At 42.1% G+C, this 21,698-nt stretch overlaps 1 protein-coding gene across 1 annotated transcript in view; it reads left to right on the top strand.

Moving 5' to 3' along the window:
• PRKCB (protein kinase C beta) overlaps positions 1 to 21,698 on the top strand; it is a 457,504-nt gene that overhangs the window by 183,183 nt on the left and 252,623 nt on the right. Inside the window, exon 4 of the mRNA XM_004705718.2 lies at positions 10,776 to 10,858. Coding sequence (XP_004705775.2) covers positions 10,776 to 10,858 — 83 coding nt within the window. The remainder of the gene's footprint in view (positions 1 to 10,775; positions 10,859 to 21,698) is intronic.

Here is a 21,698-nt window from a genome sequence, read left to right as displayed (position 1 = left end):
GGGCGCAATTCCCACACTGTGTCTCTGGTGCTGTTCCCCGCAGGGCCATGGGTCAGTGAGGGACGTCATGTTGCATAGTGGGGCTGGCCATGTGGTCCTCTTTGCAAACAACACCGCTTTTATCGTGTAGATTCTCACTCACAGTGACCCTATAGGACAGGATAGAACTGCCCCTGTGGGTGTCTGAGATGCTAGCTCTTCATGGGAGTAGAAAGCCTCATCTGTCTCCCGAGGACTCACTGCTGGTTTTGAACTGGTGACCTTTGTGGCTAGCAGCCCAATGCATAATCACTGTGCCATCAGAGTTTAGTGCAGTAAAGCCTGTGGCTCAGCTTTGACTGACTGTGGGGAAAGAGTGATCCTTTCCAGCCCTAACAAAGCAGAATGGCATGCACCCTACCCAACTCATACACCCTACCCACCAATGACTATATGTGTGCTGTCTCTTTTGAACACCACAACAGCCCTGGAAGAGGAGTTACTATTATTCCAAATTTACAGAAGGAAACAGAGGCTCACAGAGGCATAGAAATTGTTGGGGTTCTTTTCAATTTATAAAAGTGGTACGACAAGAGGTCGAATTGACATTCATCTGATTCCAGACCTGTAACTTCTCTCTTGTTACTTGGCTGGTTTGGGGCAGCTCGGAAGGGATGAGGGCAGAGAAAAATGCTAAGACCTTTCTCTTTCTTCTTCCACTGCAGACATCTGTAGCCAGTGTTGGAATTTTGGTCACAGGCTGCTGTAGATTTAGGGTCTAAGATTGCTTTTCCAGGAATCCAGTGAGAATTGGGTAGACGAAGATCAACTCCAATGAGGAAAAATAAAAATGTTGATGACAGGGCTTTATCCCCTTGGAATGCAATGAGCACATATTGAGATTAGAGTTGGGGTGAGGGCAATGGAGTAGAGTGAGTTGGGGCCCCAGTACTTTCTTGTGGTAAATAATTCAGAGAAGTCCCCTGAGAGTGTCCCCTATTGCTTCAGGATTAACCACATTTCTGATTTTCCCCCCATCATTTTATTGGGGGCTCGTACAGCTCTTATCACAATCCATCCATCCATTGTGCCAAGCACATTTGTACATATGATGCCATCATCATTCTCAAAACATTTTCTTTCTATTTGAACCCTTGGTATCAGCTCCCCATCTCCCCCACCCCCACTTTTCATGAACCCTTGATAATTTATAAATGATTATCATTTTTTCGTGTCTTACACTGACCGATGTCTCTCTTCACCCACTTTTCTGTTGTCCATCCCCCTGGGAGGGGGTTACATGTAGATCATTGTGATCGGTTCCTCCTAATTTCTGATTTTATGGGGTGTATAAGTTCCCGCTAGCCGATGCACCACATTATGACCGACTGAGTGATTTAAAAGAACACAAATTTATTAACTTACAGTTCTGGAGGCTAGAGATCTAAAAATGGGTCCCTAAGTGTTGAGATCCAGGTGTCAGTAAGGCTGTCCTCCTTCTGAGGCTTTGGGGAGAGTCTCTTGTCTTTTCAGCTTCTAGGAGTCATTTGCATTCATTGGCTAATGCCAGGCCCTCCCTGCTAGCCCCCATCACTTGGGACTCGGGTTTCTGGGCTCACTTCTCCTTCTCTGCCTGTCCCTCTCCATTATAGAAGAACACTATGTTTATGTGGGACCTAGCTGGTTCACATAGAATCATCTTGTCTCAAGATCCTTACTTGAAGTTCTTTTGTCAGCTAAAGTAATATATTTACAGGTTCCAGGACATGTTTCCAAGACAAAAACAAACCAAAAAACCCCAAACTCATTGCCTTGGTATCAATGCCGACTTAGAGCAACACTATAGGACAAGGTTGAACTACTCGTGTGCGTTTCTGAAACTGTTCATTGTCTACGAGAGTAGAAAGCCCTGTCTTCTCCCAAGGAACGGCTGCTTGTTTAGTAATGTTGACCTTGCAGATCGCAGCCCAATCGTAATCACTCTGCCACCATGCTTTTGTCTATCAGACCTGGCATGTGGACTTTATGTGCTTACATACAGTAAAGGTGAGATGGAGGTGGGTGACCTTTTTGTCGCGGGTCTCAACTTCAAGTGCTTACGGGCCAGGTGATTAATAGAAATACCTGATGAGTGCTAGGTATCCCTTGGCCTTCCCAGCAACAACATCAACATTACCATCATCATCATCAACAAAAGAACTGCTGCTGATCTGGCAGCCAAGTGCTTAATCACTGTGCCACCAGCGCTCCCATCTGGCCTGTCCAAAAGGGGAAATGGCTACTTGGTTTCAGCTTACAATAAGGGTTAGCCTTGCCCCATCTTTCAAGATTTTAGGAAATATTCAGATACTCAACTGTAGGTATATATATATATTCCTCCCTCACTCCAAACATTGTGTGGTCCTAACAAAGCATGGTTACTGACTGGATGCAGATGAGTGTGTGCTACCAGCCTTCCATCTCTGTGGAGCAAGGAGTTATTGAATACATCAGGAGGCATTGAGGAATTCGTGGCCCTTACCAGGCACCCGTTTGAAAGTAGGGCCTGGTACAGGTTGCAGCAGCTCAGGAAATGTTGCCTCTTCTTTAGGGAAAGCTGGTCTATCCTGAATTTGCCAAATAGAAATGAGGGGGTGTTTATTTGTATCATAAAAGGATTCCGTTTATTTCTTTAAATAGCCAGTGCCGGCTCAACTACTTTCTTTAAAAGTTTTCAGTTAACCTGATATTTGATTTGCACAACTTCTCAGAAGCATGTGTAAAACAAGGGCTTTTCACTAGAAGCTCATCCACTTTCCAAATGTCCCAGCTTCTTTCCCCTGTAGCACAGGCTCCCAAACTTTATTTGGCACAATGCTCCGTTTCCTGAAGTGGGGGTGGGGTGGGGGGAAAGGAGTCAGTGCCACACCCCCTGGTACTTAAAAGCTTCCTGGGTTAGAAAGCCCCACCACAGCCATCTCAAATGGGTCTTTGCTTCATCACTATCACTATCTTAAGGGATCACTCTTTTTTTTTTTTTTTTAGGTTTTACAGGTCCTGTGGATTGAGGAGTGGGGGAGTGGAATCTGTTTTTTCTTTTAAACATTTTATTAGGGGCTCATACAACTGTTATCGCAATCCATACACACATCAATTGTGTAAAGCGCATTTGTACATCATTCTCAAAACACTTTCTCTCCACGGGGAGGGAGGGGATCCCTCTTATCCTTGTCCACTACCTACTGCAGTACAGCTTTGTCCTCCCTCTCTCAGAGACTCCTTTCAAGCCTACGAGGAAAGAAAAGCCAGCCAATCCCCTCTTTTGGTTTCCATATATCTTATTTGCATGATCCCACGGGAACGCCCCCTGGTCCTGCACCAGCCACACAATTGTTCATATGGTTGAGCCCATTGTTGCAGATACTGTGTCAATCCATTTTGCCCAGCACCTTTCTCTATTTACCCCCCCCCCCCATATTTTACCAAGCATGCTTCCTTTTCCAGGGACTGGTCTCTCTTGATGACATGTCAAAAGTATGTGAGGCAGAGTCTTGCCATCCTAGCATCCACGGGGCATTCTTGCTGTACTTCTTCCAGGACAGACTGGTTGTCCATGGTATTTTCAGTGTTCTTCCCCAGCACATAATTCACATGCACCGATTCTTCTTTGGTCTACCTTGTTGAGTGTCCAACTTTCACATGCAAATGAGGTGATTGAAAAGACAAGGGCTTGGATCAGGCCCAGCTTAGTCCTCAAAGTAACATCCTTGCTTTTCAGCACGTTAAAAAGATCTTGTGCAGGAAATTTACCCAATGCAATGTGTAGTTGATCTCTTGACTGCTGCTTCAATAAGCATGGATTGTGGATCCAAGCAAGATGAAATCCTTGGTAACTTCAATATTGTCTCTATTTATCATGATGTGACCTATTTGTCCAGTTGTAAGGAGATGGTTTTCTTTACATTGAGTTACAAGCCATACTGAAGGTTGCAATCCTTGATCTTCATCAGCAAGCACCTCAAATCTTCCTCACTTTCAGCAAGCACGGCTGTGTCATCTGCTTATCGCAGGCGGTTAATAAGCCTTCCTCCATTCTGATGCTGAATTCTTCTTCATGTAAGCCAGCTTCTGATTATTTGCTCTGGATACAGATTGACTAAGTCTAGTGAGAGGAGGCAACCCTGACACACACACACCTTTCCTGACTATAAACCTTGTAGTATTCCTTTGCTCTGTTTGCACAACTGCCTCTTGATCCATGTAAAGGCTCCACTTGAGCAGTTTCCTAGACATTCCATTCTTCTTTTTTAAAAATATCACTTAATTGGGGGCTCTTACAGCTCTTATAACATTCCATATATCAGTTGTATCAAGCATATTTGTCCATAGGTTGCTATCATTTCTAAAACCTTTTCTACATGGAGCGCTTGGTATAAGCTCCTCTGTTTTCCCCTACCACCCTCTTGAATCCTTGATCAATTTTATATTGTTATTATTAGTTCATATCATATTATCTATTGTCTCTCTTCGCCCATATTTCTGTTATTCATCCCCTTCGGCGGGGAGGGTATATATCCAACCTTGTGATGGGTTTCCCTTTTGTTATGACTCACGCAATCAATTGCCTTGGCATAGGGAATAAAGCGCAAGTGAACATCTTTCTTGTCCTCTGTGCTTTCAGCCAAGATCCATCTGACATCCGCAAAGGTAGCTCTTGTTCCAAGTGCTCTTCTGAATCCGGCCCGAGCCTCTGGCAACTCTCTGTCACTGTACCGCTGCAACCATTGTTGGATGAATTTCAGCAAATTTTACTTGAATATGATATTAGTGATACTGTTTTATAATTTGAGCATTCTGTTAGGTCACCTTTCTTTGGAATGAACATAATTATGGATCTTTTCCCGCCAGTTGACCAAGTAGCTGTCTTCCACATTCCCTGGAATAGATGAGTGAGTGCTTCCGGTGCTTCCTCGGCTTGTCGAAACATTTAGAGTGTTATTCCATCTCTTCCTGGAGTCTGGTTTTTGGCTAATGCTTTCAGCGTAGCTTGGACTTCTTTCAGTACCATTGGTTCTTGAGCATCTACGACCTCTTGAAATGGTGGAATGTTGATGTTTTGGTTCATCTTCTTTTGATGCTGTCTGCATCACTCACTATTTTGTCTGCAGAATCTTTGACTCTTGCAACTTGAGGCATTCCTTGTTTCTTTTAGTTTAAGATATGCTGAGTGTGTTTTCCCTTTTTGGTTTTCTGTCTCTAGGTCTTTGCGCATTTCGTTATTAGACTTTGGTTAGAAGGGCCATATTAAATAATACATTGTACCGCAGTTATCTGTGGAAGGGCCACTCAGGAGCTGTTACTGTATAGATGGTTACATTTTCTTTTTTTCCTGTGGCTGATCATATTCATTCTTTTGTTTATTCATTCACTAAACATCTATTTATTGAATATAAACCGTGTATCAGGAATTTTGGTAGATCCCAGGAAACCCAAAATCAACCCCCCAAAAGAAGGTAAAAATGAATAACATCATAACATATTTTGAAGAAAAATTCTAAACCAACTACTTATGAGGGGGAGACCTCTGCCAGCGCTGAGATGCTTACACTTTCACTGATTCGCTTTCCTCCTGCAGTTGGCATCATTGCGTCTGTTTTATGAGACGGAGGAGGACTTTGTGGATTGGTGTCGGACATATGGGTTAATGTTGGTCTTGTGGGCTTGGGCAGCACTGGGTTGGGGTGTTTTCTTGATGTGCACTTACCCTTTATATAAAACTCTCTCTTATACATATGAGTTTCTGTGGATTTGTTTCTCTAAAGTACCCAGACTAACACATTATGGTACCTTGGGAGTGGGTAGGTGAAGGGAGATGCCGGGCAGTGTAATATAAGATATAATAATAATTTATAAATTATCAAGGGTGCATGGGGGAGGGGGGAGGAGGAAGGGAGGGAGAGGGGAAAAAAGGAAAATGAGCTGATTCCGGGAACCCAAGAGAAAAGCGAATTTTGGGAATGATGAGGACAACAAATGTATAGATGTGCTTTTACACAATTGAACTATGTATTGTGATGAATTGTATGAGGCCCAATAAATTGATTAAAAAATATGATTCTTTTTCTAAAAATCTCAAAGAAACAACTGAAAACCTGCCCCACTATTACAAGTCTAATGAAATAACTGCTTACCAAATACCAGAGGGCTTCAAATAGTTTGTGGAAAATGGAATTAAAGGACAATACAATTTTTCCATGATGTTTTTGAAGTCCCTTTGTAAATATACTACAAATCTATTTTTTCTTATTTATAAACTGTAACCTATTGAAAAACAAAAAGGAAAAAGGTCAAAATCATATCAGCACAATGAAAGGATTCTTCAAAGTATGTTAAATGAATAATGTGCAAGACCTATAAGGGGAAAATGACTTTTTTAAGAAACATAAGTCGATACCCAAATCTTAATGGGAAAACCTATTGTTGCAAGTGTGCCGGTTATTTTGCACCTAAGTTCTAAATTTAAGACAGTTTCAGCCTAAATCTCTGAGGGCAATTCTGACTTCCTCTCTTTACACAGAGGAAAGGACACTCCTACTGCACATCATCCCAAGGTCAGTTTCTATGAGGTAGAAGTTGGACATGACTCTGCTTTCCCTGCTGATTTACCCAATTTTTAAAAAAATTTACCGTATTTTAACACCAACTGCCCACTCATAGAAGGTTATGTTTCTGCTGAGTTTGATAATTCACTGTGATGGCTACACAGATGTTACAGATCAGATGATTATGAGCCCACATAGGGAAGTTAACAGGTTACAAGTCAGGATCAGAAAATACCAAGGATGCAGTTCCACAGCACCTCTTCTCAGCCACATCAGACACATCTCTCCTGTCCTTGACCTTTGCCTTGCTGGGGCAAGTATTACCAAGTTCCTTTAGCACTGATAAGTGCCCAAAGAGTACCTCACTTGGCAAGACAGCCTCCTGCCGGAAGGTACTCAGCTTTCCTCATTCCATGAGTTGGGAGAAAGCCACTGTTCTGCCTCCACTGCTACTGCCGCCACTTCTATTTCTCCATGGAGGAATCTTGGATGTGTTCTGCTTCATGGCTTTTCCTTCAGTCTCTGTCCCTGTGTCTGAAATGGTTAACTTTGTACCGAATGGAATGACAAAACTAACAAATTCCTGAATCGGAGTCCTCTATACTTATTTGCATGTTCCCATCCAGTCATTTGGTAGGAGTAACAGAGATTGTTTTCAGGGGATTGGCAATTCCAATAAAATGCTAAACACATTTCTAATAAAAATTCCATCGGTATTTTAAAAATCTTGATAATCTGATTCTAAAGTTCATTTGGAAGAACAAACATGCAGTGATAGCCAAGAAAATGTTGAAAAGAAAGATAATGAGGGAGGTCTTAGTGTGCCAAGAAATAACATATTATAGAGCTGCTATAATTAAATCTCATATTGCTGTTCTACAAGAATAGACAGACAGATCAGTGGAACAGAGAAGAAAGCCTAAAGACAGACGCAGTGTATATAATTATTTTGTGTTTGGAATAAGGTTGGCATTTGAAATCTGTGAGGAAAGGATGAATTATTCAATAAAGGATGCTGGGACAATTGGTTACCCATTTGGGCAGAGGGCAGGGGGAGGCAAGTTTGATCCCTATTTAACATCACATACGAGGAAACAAACCGAGGAATGAGCAAACAAGTCTTTTTGAGAAGAAGTCCAGTCGGAATGCTCGTGTACTTTGGTTGTGTCATCAGGAGCACCTGGTCTCTGAAGGACATCGTGCTTGATGACGCAGAGGGTCAGTGAAAACGAGGAAAACCCTCAAGGAGATGGATTGTAGCGGTGGCTGTAACAATGGGCTAAGCATCGTAATTGTGAGGATGGTACAGAAGCAGGCAATGTTTTGTTTGGCTATGTATAGGGGTGTATGACTTGGAAACCATTTGATAGCACTTTGCAGCAGCACCACCAGCACAAAGACACAACAGATGGATGAAAGGGTTTACAATGCAAAGGGCATGAATGAGGAAAGTCTTTTGAAGGATTACGTTGTGTTTGTCCAGTTTTCTCTTTTAGTGGTTTGAAAGATACACATTGTATTTCTAGTCTTTTTATCCCGAATTACTAACACACATAATTAAACTTATAATGTCTTATAATTGTATGCAGTTTTTCAATATGTAAGATCTCTAAAGAATAAGACAAGACACTTAGCACATGTGAATTTTCTAACTCTCCTCCCACCTCTACTTCTTAAGGCTTAGATCCTCTCTCTCTCTCTCTCTCACGGTGCTTCATTTATCCTTCCCTTTCACCCCACCTATTTTTTCTAAGTCTTTGTGGTCTGGGAGAGAAGCCCTGGTGACTTGATGGTTAAGCATCTGGCTGCTAACTTCTAGGTCAGTGGTTCAAACGCACCGGTCATTTCATGGGAGAAAGATGGGGCAGTCAGCTTTCGTAAAGACTGGAGCCCTGGAAGCCCCTCTGGGGCAGTTCAACTCTGCCCTACAGAATCACCTTGAGTCAGAATCAACTCAACAGCAGCGGGTTTGGTTTGGGCCTCCTGGAAGTATATTTATTTTGTTTTCAGTTGAATGCTACTTTGGTTGGATGTGGGCATTTAGATTCAAAATTATTTTTCCTTAGACTTTAAAGTAAATTCTGTGTTTAAGGCTTCACTGGTGCTGATGAGAAATTTGATGTTAGAACAATTTTTATTCCTTTGTCAACAAGGGCCCTCTTTTCCACCAGTCCTGCCCTTGCTGGACAGAATGATCTTAGAACCTTGATCTCATCATCATCATGAGTCTTTTTTTCATTTATATTTATGGACACAGACAGTTGGTTTTTTTTCATTGTAATGTCTTAACTACTTAATCTTTAGGGGGAATTGTCTTCTATTTCTTAAGATTGCATGTTTTCACCATTCTGTTCTACACTAAAGATCTTTTCAAATGGTTATTAGGATTTATGAATCTACCCTACATATTTCACAACATTGCTTTCATTTCTTGCTCTTTTTTTGCAGAGTTCTAGGGAAATTCTTTAGTTTAGACTCCCAGCTTGCTAATATTATCCTTAACTGGGTCAATTCTGTTAGTTTTGAATTTGGGTGCAGTTCTAAGCATCTTTGGAGTCTCTGGGTGAAAAGTGTTTGACTACTAACCAGAAGGTTGGTAGTTTGAATCTATCGAGAAGTGCCTGGTGATCTACTTCTGGTGATCTACTATTGAGCTTTCAACGTTGCCAATCATATGTGTGTCTAATATGTCTGTAATATATGCATTTAAAATTTCAAGATATTTTTTCAGAATGGAATAATTTTCCTTTTTTATTGCATATCACTAATATATGCTCATTATATAAGTCCCAAACGATACAGAAAACTAAGGTTGAAAATAAAAATAATCTGCCATGCTCCTCCCAGAATTAACCATGATGGGCATTTTTCAGCTGCTCCTTATATATTTATCTCTGTGTTTGTAGGCACATGCACACAGAAGGACACACACACACACACATGTGCACACAAACATTGACACAGACAGCTCTAGGCAAAGTACATCTTATTTATTAAATACCTATTGAATCCTAAAGTAGAAAGAAGAGAAAGCAAAGAAGAGAGAAATTTCTTTGTGGTTCCTAGCCACGAGGATTTCTTTTCTTCTTCTTTAGATTATAGAATATTTTGCATGGATATAAGAGTAGACAGCATCATATGATGAACTCTCACATATTTATCATCCAGGTCCAATAGTGATTAATTAATGGCTACTATTTTTTCATCTACAGTAACTCTGCCCTGGGGCTCCTCTCTGGCATATAGAATTATTTTGAATTAAATAAATGTATCCCAAAGAGCTTAGGTTGCATTCTCAAAGTTAGGAAGTCTTTTTTTAAAAGTCTTCAAAAAATAAAATACATAGTCTTAATACTATTATCAGATCAAAAATTTTAATTTTATAATATAAATTATAATAATTGCCTAAGATCAAAAAGCCAAGGAGCATACCCATTTCCCTGATTACCTCATAATTTAGAAACTATACCAGTTTATTCAAGTTAGGATTTTAATGAGGTTCACCTACATTCTGCATTGGAGTGGTACAAGTGCTTATTGATGGCACTCCGCTGTTAACCTAAAGGTTGAACTATTAAATGTACCCAGAAACAACTCAGAAGATAGGCCTGGAGATCTGCTTCCAAAAAGTCAGTTACCGACAATCCGATAGGACACATGTCTGCTTGGAGACACCTGGGTAGCTATGAGATGGGTTGGCTAGATGCCAACTAGCTTTGGTTTTTAGGTTTTAGCTGCTTAGAACTACACTCAAATTCACATGCATATATTTAGTTACAAAATGACTAAAATAACCATGTAGACATTGAAGCCTATTTCTTCTATTCGGTGAACAGCATCATTCCCGGGAGAGACATGCCTCTCACATTGCAAACATCTTCTCTAACTATAGTGCCAATGTTTAAACAGGTGTGTTTTGTACACATGATGGACCCAACATAAGCCAGCTACTTCATTCGGTGCTGATCTAAGAAACAATGTCCTGGCTCCATCAGCAGATAAGAAGAACCTTGAAAGGTTTTCATTTTGCGCATGTTGATCTTGGGAACGAGGGTTTAATCTCAGAACTTGACTCCTATGCGAGATGCAACTTTATAGTTCTTCCAAAAGTTTGACTTATTTATTTTGGTAGAAGACCTTTGCTTGTCTCTGAAATCCAGGTTTGATGATCTCTCTTTCCCTTTCCTTACCTTCCGCTTATTTTCTCTCTTACAGTCTGCTGCTTTGTGGTGCATAAGAGGTGCCATGAATTCGTCACCTTCTCTTGCCCGGGAGCTGACAAGGGACCAGCCTCTGATGTAAGTAACAGGTTGGGGGAACCCTTCTGGGCCCACAGCAAGTGCATCCTTTGGAGTAAGTGGGAGGCTATTCAGAGAAGTAGGTGAGGATCTTTGTAGTCCAAGGCATGAGCAAGTGGTGGTTCCTACAACCTTGGAGCTGAATTTTGTTTTAAATGAAGATGAAACCACATTTTCAGAGGGACTGTGGCTGGAAAGGAGCCCTGGGAGTGTAGTGGTTATGGGAGTGTAGTGGTTATGAGTTGGGCAGTGATCCTAACGGTCTCAGCAGTTAGAACCCCCCAGATGCTCTCAGGAAAAAGACAGGACTTTCTACTCCAGTAGAGAGTTACAGTCGCCGAAGCTCACAGGGAAATTCTACCCTATCCTATAGGGTTGCTATGAGTTGGCAGAGACTCGAAGGCCATGAGTTTGGTTCTTTGGTCTGGTGGCTGGAAACCAAACAAATAAACGTCTTCAGCTTTACAGATAGTCATGGAACACGGTAGGGAAGGCCTTGTCATGATGGTGCTCACAATGCAGTTTATAGCTCTTTGTTGAACAGCTCTTACTACCAGGACCCAAGAATTTGTAGGTAATGTTTACCCTGCTTCCACTCATCCCAAAGTCTGAGTACTGCTGGTGGGATAAGAGATGCTTATAAGTGAAAGAGGAGAAAATGATTTCTGTTTTAATCATTCTGAATTTGTTTAAAGATAGATTGGAAAAGAGGATCTGGAAATATCTTTTCATTTATGGTTGTAATATAAAATTTCCTACCTAAAGTACAGGTATTTATGGTAAAAAAGTACATTGATTTAAGGAAAGTACTGAGTAAATGACCACGCCAAAGCCAACAAAAAGGAGAACAAAGCCACCGTCATTGAATCCATTTTGACTCATAGCATCCCTAGAGGACAGAACAGAATTGTGTTTGGGGTTTTCTGAGGCTATTCATCTCTAAGGGAGCAAAAAGCCTCATCTTTGTCCTATTGAGAGGCTGGCGTGTTTGAACTGCTGACCTTGTGGTAAGCAGCTACATCACCGGGGTTCCTTCAGTAAATGATGGGATGGGCAAGAAGAAGATGGCGCAAATATTGCTGGCTTGAGCATTGCCTACTGAGCAGCCGTTCCCAGCCTTCCTATTCTTCCTGGTGGGTGAAGCTTTCTGAGGCTCGCTGGTAGCTGGTGAACAGACATGTGATCAGCCCGACCCTGTGGGACCTACGGCGAAGGAAGGCAGGCTGGAGAAAGAAGGCTCCTTTCTGATATGTGGGAAGCAGCCCTTCCTTTGGACTTGTGGGTATTTCTGTGTGAGGAAATAAAGCTTGGGGTTGTGGCAGCGAGGGAGCCAGGCTTACAGCAGAGTGGAGGAGTTGCAGGAAGCTGAGTCACTGACGGTACCAGGGAGCTGCTGAGCCAACTCTTATCTTTGACTGTGAGATAAGGAGCTGTCTCTTGGTAAAGTCTTATTTGGGAGAGGCTTTCTTGTAGGCGCAGCTCAAATTGCCCTGATCTGCCACTTTCCACTAGGCACCCCCTTTCATTCAGCAAACCTCTCTGGAGCCCTTCACCCCAAATTCTCTTACGCTGCTTCTGCTCTGGTTCACCTTTGTGGAATCTTCTTCGTTGGCTTTAACGCCAGTCCTCGTCCTGGTTTCAACCACTGCCACCCGACAGTTCATGGTAGCCTTTTAATCTGGTTTCCAAAGCACGACCTCCCTGAAGCGAGTCGTGACCACCCTCGGTCATTGCATCTGCCCTCCGAAGGGCCTTCGAGAAGCCTTTTTCTCAAATCAGGGGCCTGCCAGTCTCCACAGCGACACGTACATTCTGAAGCTTATGATCCCGTTACTTTGCATGGGAAATGGGCTGCTTGGGGTTGAAGTTCAATGCTTGGTGGAAGAACCCAAACCCGTGCTCATCCGCCTGCAGAGATGAGAATGGTTTGCCACGTGCTCTCCGACCAAACTCCAGGGCTCTGTTAGTGCCGTCCCTTCTCCCATCCTCAGGAAAACAGGCACTGGAGTTTAGGAGACTGGCCACTCCGTTGTGAAGTTCGGACTCTTCATGCCCACTCAGGCCGGAAACTCAAAGCACAGCCAGAAGAAGAGTGTTCCCCACGTCGTGACAGATGATAGATCTGTCATCTCTTTCTGTTACATAACGCAGAAACTCAGCTCACACTGACTTATGTGAAAATGGAAATTTTTGGTTCTTGAAATGGAAAAGTCCAAGGGCTAGACGTCACTTCAGACACAGCGAATCAGAAGGTCTCCAGAAACCTCTCTCTCTCTCTCTCTCTCTCTCTCTCTTTATTTCACGGCTCAGCCCTCCTCTGTCTGTTTTATTTCCAGACAGACTTTTCTCCTATGGGAGCCTGAGGGCTATGGCACCATCAGTAACATGAGTTCAAGTCTCATCACTGGATTACCGGTCACGTGGAGTCAGGAGGGTGGCTTGTGCTGATTGACCAGGCATGGCCTTATGCCTCCTTCTGGATTCGTAGGCCCATGGGCTCACCTCATGGTTTGACAGAGAGAGGTGGTTCTGCCGAAGATAACAATAGAAGCTATATATATATAATTTTATTGGGGGCTCATACAACCCTTTTCACCATCCATCCATCCATCCATCCATCCATTGTGTCAAGGACATTTGTACATTTGTTGCCATCATTATTCTCACAACATTTGCTTTCTATTTGAGCCCTTGGTATCAGCTCCTCATTTTCCCCCCTTCCTCCCTACTCTCCCCTCCTTCCCTCACGAACCTTTGATAAATTTAGAAATTATTATTATTTTGTCATGTTTTGCACTGACCGATGTCTCTGTTCACCCACTTTTCTGTTGTCCGTCCCCCTGGGAGGGAGTCATATGTAGATGATTGTGATCAGTTCCCCTTCCTCCCCCACCTTCCCCTTACCCTCTTGGTATCTCTACTCTCATTGGACCTGAGGGCTTTATCTGTCCTGGATTGTCTGTGTTTCTATCTCTGATCTGTATCAGTGTACATCCTCTGGTCTAGCCGGATTTGTAAGGTAGAATTTGGATCATGATAGAGGGGGGAGGAAGCATTAAAGAACTAGAGGAAAGTTGCATGTTTCATTGGTGCTATACTGCACCCTGACTGGCTCGTCTCCTCTCTGCGACCCTTCCGTAAGGGGATGTCCAGTTGTCTAAGATGGGCTTTAGGACTCCACTCCGCACTCCCCCTCATTTACAATGATGTGATTTTTTGTTCTTTGATGCCTGATACCTGATCCTATCAACACCTCACAATCATACAGGCCGGTGTGTAGATGCAATATTATATAGTGGTTAAAGGCATAGATTGTGGAGCCAGTATTTCTGGTTTCAAATTTATGTGATGTTGAGCAAGTTACTTAAATCTTATCATGCCTTGGCTTCCTCATGTGGAAAACGGGTATATTAATAGTTCCCACATGTGAGATTTTTATGAGAGTCAAATGCATAAATATCTATAAAAAGCACGTAAAGCAAGTAACTGGTGGATGTGATGATGATCATGCTTGTGTGGATACCCACCAGACAGGCAGATGGATATCTATCTATCATCTATCAAGGAAGAATGAGCAGATTTTCTGCCTGAAACCTGAGAGTCCTTCCTAGGAGTTTTAAGGCATCATAAGTGCTATGAGACCTCTCTTTGGGTACAACAAAGGGGGAGCCATAAGGATTTTTTTTTCCAGCCAGCATAGGATTTGCCAGCGTGGGTAGAATGATACTCTCTTCGGACACAGTTCCAAAGAGATCCGTTCTCACCAAAGATGATGAATTGGCTCAGATTCGTGAACTAGCTTGATACGGTTTATGGACTTGCCCCTGCCCATGGCCAGACCTAAATGGGGGCTATGCCGAGAAACAGGTCTTTCATAGTTTGATACTCTTGTTTAATAAAGGTGTCTAGGCTTTGGTAGCAACACTTCTTGACTTCCCATCATAGTCCCTGGTTCAGACAGGGCTTGGAATAAGAAGCAGTAGAGGATGCGCCCCCAAACATCCCCACCCCCCATGCATAGACCCTATTCTTTTCTGTTCCATGAATTTACTGCCAACCAGCTCCCCTAAAGTCACGCCGAGGGAAAGGAAGCCTCTTCAGCATACCTGGATGAGTCTCACTGACAGCCCAAAAATATCCCGGCCAGTTTGGCAAGCAGGACTGGCAAAGTGTTTAATCTTGCCTCTCAGTCTGTGCAGAAAGTCAATGAATGAGGCCAGGTCATACCTGAAGCCGTTGAGCGAGCTGACTTGATCAAGAGGACTGTCTGGAGCTCTGAGGATGATGAGCCTTAGGAGACATGCTGGCCTCTCTCATTGTCCCAGGTGAGGCCAATCAAGGTGTTAGAAGGTGATGGCTCAGTGGAGCTTCCTGTTCCTGGAAACGTCAGTGTTCCCTCGTGGGAACATAGAAGCTCTGCTCAGAGATCCCTCGGATCTTGCCCTATGTATTTGTATATTCTTTTTCCCCTCCCTCTAAGGATATATTTCCCCCTGAGGTTTGTCAGGCATTTCAGCGGATTATTGAAACAGAGAAAAGGGCAGTTCTCACAAACCTATTCCTGGGTGAATGGAGATGAGAGAGAAAGGACTGCATTGGCAGCCGGGGTCTAAACTTGACCAGGGCAGGAACACTGAGATTTCCACAGGATGCAGTTGGCATGTGGAGTGGAATTTATTATCCATTTGGCATCCGAGGTAGATGGTTTCAACTTCCACGGGCAAGGTTGCTACAATGAGACTCTGTTAGGACTTGCCGAGCAGATATGGTATAATGTACTCCAGGGCACAGAAAGGAAAGCTCAGCAACCAGATCACTTCCATCTAATGTTGGGTCTTGTGCCACTTTGGCTGTATTTTCAAATTCCAGCTGGTGAAAGATGGAAACTTGAGATGGTGAAACTTGAGATCTGACCAGTCTCAAGTTACCTAACCAACCCTTAATTGAGATTTAACGGTCTACTTCCCCAAACTGAACACAGTGGGATGGAATGATTTCTTTCTTTCTTTTAAAAAAAAAATCACTTTATTGAGGGCTCGTACAACTCTTATCACAATCCATTCATCCATGGAGTCAAGCACACTTGCTCATTTGCTGCCATCGTCATTTCAAAACATTTTCTTTCTACTTGAGCCCTTGGTATCAGCTTCGCATGTCCCCCTCTCCCACCCTCCCTCATGAACCCTTGATAATTTATAAATTATTGTTATTTTTTCATGTCTTATACTGACCGATGTCTCCCTTCACCCACTTTTCTGTTGTCCATCCCCCTGAGAGATGGTTATAGGTAGATCATTGTGATCGGTTCCCCCTTTCCACCCCCATCTTCCCCTTCCCCTCCTGGTATGGCTACTCTCAATATTGGTCCTGAGGCATTTATCTATCCTGGATTCCTGTGTCTCCAGCTCTTACCTGTACCCATGTACATACTCTGGTCTAGCCAGATTTGTAAGGTAGAATTGGGGTCATGATAGTGGAGAGGAGGAAGCATTAAAGATCTAGAGGAAATTTATATGTTTCATTGGTGCTATTCTGCATCCGACTGGCTTGTCTCCTTCCTGGGACCTTCTGTAAGGGAATGTCCAGTTGCCTCCAGATGGGCTTTAGGTCTCCACTCTGCACTCCCCCGCATTCACAGTGATATGATTTTTTTTTCAGGGTCTTTGATGTCTGATAACTGATTCTATCGACACCTTGTGATCATGCAGGCTGCTGTTCTTCTTCCATGTGGGCTTTGTTGCTTCTGAGCTAGATGCTGCTTGTTTATCTTCAAGCCTTTAAGACCCCAGATGCTATATAGCTGAGCACCATCAGTTTCTTCACTACATTTGCTTATGCATCTGCTTTGTCTTCAGTGACAAAGTTTGGAAGGTGAGCATCATGGAATGCCAGTTTAATAGAAGAAAATGTTCTTGCATTGAGGGAGTCCTTGAGTAGAGGCCCAATGGGGATGGAATGATTTCTAAGAAGAATTGAGATGCTATTAAAAAGAAAAAGAGGAGGAAGAGGAAGAAGAGGAGGAGGAAATAAAAGAGGAGGAAGAAGAGGAGGAAGTGGAGGAGAAGGAGAAAAAAGAATGGTCCCTTGGTATATGATAACAATATGTGTCTTGTCATTTATAAATGCTTCTTTGAAGACCAGATAGCTTGGAGGCCTACAGATTACTTAGATAAGCAAATGAAAAGAGATCTCAAATTATTTGCTGTCAAGATGTGTTAGTCAGGGTTGACTAGAGAAACAAATTCATAGGCACTCATATGTGTATAAGACAGAGCTTTATATACAAGAGCAATTGAATATTGAGAAAACATCGCAGCCCAGTCCATAAGTCCTGTAATAGCCCATTTGTCCAATACCAATCTATAAAGTCCTCTTCAGACTCATGAAACACATGCAATGACTGTGAATGCAGGAAGATCACATGCCAGTGGGTGGAAAGTCTTGTGGATCCAGTGGCGGTAGAAGCAGCTCAGTACTGGCGTGGGTCTCCACGTGGCTCCTCCAGCTCCAAGGCTCTAGTGTAGCTCCGTGTGTCTTGTCATCAGGAATACCAAGCAGAGAGTGTGTGTGAGCTATTTATCTCTGTAGCACTTCAAAATGAGGGCATCAAGCATGACCTGATTGACAGGCTAAACTTCACCCCTTCACTCTTGTTGGCATCAGATTACGTAACTAGATGACCATAACTCACGGCAACCCCATTTACAATGGCACAAAACCCTACATCCCAATGATCAGTTGCAAATTGAACATTTCGATCCATGGGGTTTTAATGACTGATCTTTCAGAAGGAGATTAACAAGCCTTTCTTTCTAGTCCATCTTAGCCAAGAAGTTCTGCTGAAACATGTTTAGTAACACGCAGGCCTCCACTGCCTGATGGGTAATGGCTGTGCATGAGTTGCTTTGTCCGGGAATTGAATCTGGGTCCCCTTCATAGAAGGTGAAGACTTCTGCCATTGGATTATCATTGTCCCCATGATAAGGGCGTTGGATTTTTTTTTTTTTTAACGTTCTTCAGATAATTCTGATGGGTAATTGGACTTAGAAAACTACTATATCAAACCACTGTCATTAAATGCATTTTGACTGATAGCAACTTAATATACCATTTCTGAGGCTATAAGCCCTTATAGGAGCAGATAGCCTAATCTTTTCCCCACAGAACAGTTGGTGGGTCTGAACTGTTGCTCTTGTGGCTAGCAACCCGATGCTTACCCAACAGCACCACCCTGGCTCCTTAGGAACACAATATAAGGGACATTAAAAAGTGGTCGTGAGCCAAATTGATGGGATTTGAATTTGATCTTTCTCACTTAGTAGCTGAATACTCTTTGGCAAGTTACCTAGCCTTTCTGTCTCAATTTCTTCATCTGTAAAGAAAAGATGAAATAGATTCACATGATATGGTTTAAGTGAGTATTAGAGATAGTCCATGTTAAGACACATGGTAACTGCAATTATTAACATCATTGGCTCTTTCAAGGGTTAGATTTGGAGTCTTAAAAGCCAAGCCTTGGGCAATGAATGTACAAATGTGCTTTACACAATTGATGCATGTATGGATTGTGATAAGAGTTGTATGAGCCCCTAATAAAACGATTTAAAAAATCCAAGCCTTATTTTTGGACTAGCATGCATCTATCTATAACAAATTACATATCTGGCCTTCTGCCACATTGAAAATATAAGGCTATTCCCATGGACTGGTTGGGAAGAGGGTCTAGTAAAGTGGTCATAGGGCGTTGGTTTTTGGTTCTGAGCCTCGCATGGTGCCAACAGCTTACATGCTCAATTTGCTACCCATAGGGTTGGATGTTTGAGTCCACCCAGAGAGGCTTGGAGGAAAATTCTAGTGATCTACTTCTGAAAAATCAGCCATTGGAAGATGGAAGACTAGGCAGATGAGCCATCCAGAGCCTCTTTAAAAAACTCACTGCCATCGAGTTGCTTCAGACACATCGTGACCTTACAGGACAGACTGGAACTGCTCTTGTGGGTTTTTGAGATTGTAAATCCTTATGAGAGTAGAAGGCCTCACCTTTCTCCTATGGAGTTGCTGGTGGTTTTGAACTGCTGATCTTGCAGTTAGCAGTCCATTTTGTAACCCACTAAGCCATGAGGGCTCCTAGATCCTTCAAAACAAAGACACCAACCCCCCCCACCCCAAGGAAATCGATGATATAGCTATAGATGATAACCCCAGATATAGATGATAATCTTGGAATACTGAGCTTCAAAGGAAAGAGTAAAGTAGTGAACTGAATATCAAATAGAAGAAGAGACTGAGCAAAACCAGCAAACAAGGAGACAAATGAAACGACTGTGTCAGCTGGCCTGATAGCAATATTTCAATTGGGGCAGTGACTTGATAGTCAACTCTGTCTGCTCAGGACTTCACCAGTACCCACACTAATACACTACTGCTCACTCTGGCACCACTTTATCAACAATAGACTGTGGCCAACACCAGCACAACCTGCCCTCAACTGCTGTATATGAACATCGAACAGAGAGAGCTATGCACACATTCTTATCCTTGATCATCACCAAGAGACAGGTGGAGAGTGCTGTGAAACTAGCAAGTAAAGTAGAACAATTGTCACATTTGCTCGAATCTACCAAAATAAAAGAGAGCAACCCTCTCCCCCAAGGACCCTATGCAAAACACACCGACATACAATCACTAATTGAACACAAATGCACTACACCACAACCTTTTGGAGATAACAGACAACATCAATCCACACAAAGAAACAAGACAAATGTCAAAATGCAGAGCCAGAACACATTCTTTAGGAAGAAATGGCATTGGAAAAACCTGATAGGAAATTAAAAGGAATGATGTTTAGGTACGTTCAAAGGATTAAGAGCTAGATCAAAGAAAACACAGACAAAAATCAAAGAAAACCCTGGCAGAAATCTAGAATAATTGAGAGAAATACTATTAAGACCAGCTGCCAGAATACATGAAAAAAAAAAATAAAGCGAATACAAAAACAGCAAACAGCCAGAAGATTAATACTAAGATTTCAGAAACAGATAAAGCATCGAAAGGGCAGAGGAGTTGAGTTGAATCAATGGGAGGCTGACTTAGTCATATTGAACCACTCAATATTGATTTGTTAGAGTGAACGGCAACAGGAACAACAACAAGTCCAAGAAATCCTAATTGTTATGTGGGACATCATCAAGAGGAATAACACATGTAATTTCAGAATAAGAAGAAAAAAACAAAAAGGCACAGACAAAATCGTCAAGTATTTGTTGGTGACTTCCCTAATACCATGGAAGTCAAGAAGAATTGCATTCAAGAAACAAAATAAATCCCCCAAAGGATAGCCCCCAAGAGAAAATCGCCAAGACATTTCATGATCAAACTTCCCCAAAACACAGACAAGAAAAATGTCCTGAAAGCAGCTTGGGAAAACTGAAAAGCTGTGTACAAAGGGAAACCATTAAGACTAAGTTCTGACTTCTCAGCAGAAACCACACAGGCAAGATGATAATTGGATGACATATATAAAACTGAAAGAAAAAACCAAATTGCTCACCAAGAATTAAATATCCAGCAATATTGTCCCTCAAACACAAGAGATATTAAGACATTTACAGAAAAATTAAAATTAAGGGGATTTCTAAAAACCAGAGCAATCTTACAAGAAATATTAAAGGGGGTTCTCTGGACAGAGACCCAACAACTGTAGACAACACTTTGAGATTAGCACAGATGATAGCATCATTCAGAATTAAACCCAAATATGGAAGTATCAAAAGTAACGTAAACGTAGAAGACTGAAATTAAGGAATCAGAGATATCAATTTATAAATGAAGACAAAGAAAAAAGAAGGAATAAATGGTATAGCTTCAAAATTTATGAATGGAGAGGAATTCCAGTCGATGTCAAGATAGAACAGACTTTTAAAGTGGGGAAGAAATTAATTATAGAGTAACCACCAAGAAAATTAATAAACTTCATCCGAACGAAAAAGATAGGACAATCATAGAGATTTGGTAAACACTGAAACAACAACAATGAAGGAAATGATAAGAAAACCTGGATCAAAATGAATACAGAACAGAACACTTGAGGAGCAAAGAAAACAGGAGAACCACAGATATATTCACACACACACACACACACACACACAGCAAAATGACAACATACATATCAATATTTACCTGAATTTAAAGGTAGTAAACTTACTAGTTATGAGAGAGTAGAAGATTAGACAAGAAAGCAGCCTATCAACATGTCTACAGGAGACACATCTTACACAGATAAAAATAGACTTAACAATTAAAGGATGGGGAAAAATACAAAAATATCAGGCAGGAGTGACAATTAATTTCTGACAAAATAGACATTAATTGTGCTTCAGCGTGAGCCCATTGTTGCAGCCACTGTGTCAATCCATCACATTTATGGTCTTCTTTTTTGCTGCCCCTCTACTTTACCAAGCATGATGTCCTTCTCCAGGGACTGGTCTCTCCCTTCAAAATGCCCGAAGTATATGAAATGAAGTCTTGTCATCCTTGCTTCTAAGGAGCAGTCTGGCTGTACTTCTTCCGGGACAGATTTGTTCTTTTGGTAGTCCATGGTACTTTCAATATTCGTCTGAAGCACACAATTCAATGCATCAATTCCTTTTTAGTCTTCCTTATTCAGTATTCAACTTTTTCACATGCATATGCGGCAACTGAAAATACCATGGCTTGAGTTATGCTCACCTTAGAATCTGACAGTGTTTCTGTGCCATGTGCCAGTATCTTCAGTATCTGACAGTGTTTCTGTGCCGGGCACCAGTATCTTCAGTATCTGACAGTGTTTCTGTGCCGG

This window comes from Echinops telfairi, unplaced genomic scaffold (assembly GCF_000313985.2).
Source record: "Echinops telfairi isolate 266 unplaced genomic scaffold, ASM31398v2 ScPeMD7_5;HRSCAF=22, whole genome shotgun sequence".
NCBI classification, from domain to species: Eukaryota; Metazoa; Chordata; class Mammalia; order Afrosoricida; family Tenrecidae; genus Echinops; species Echinops telfairi.
Note: the sequence above shows the minus strand (reverse complement) of the source record. Positions and strands in the feature narration are given on the sequence as shown.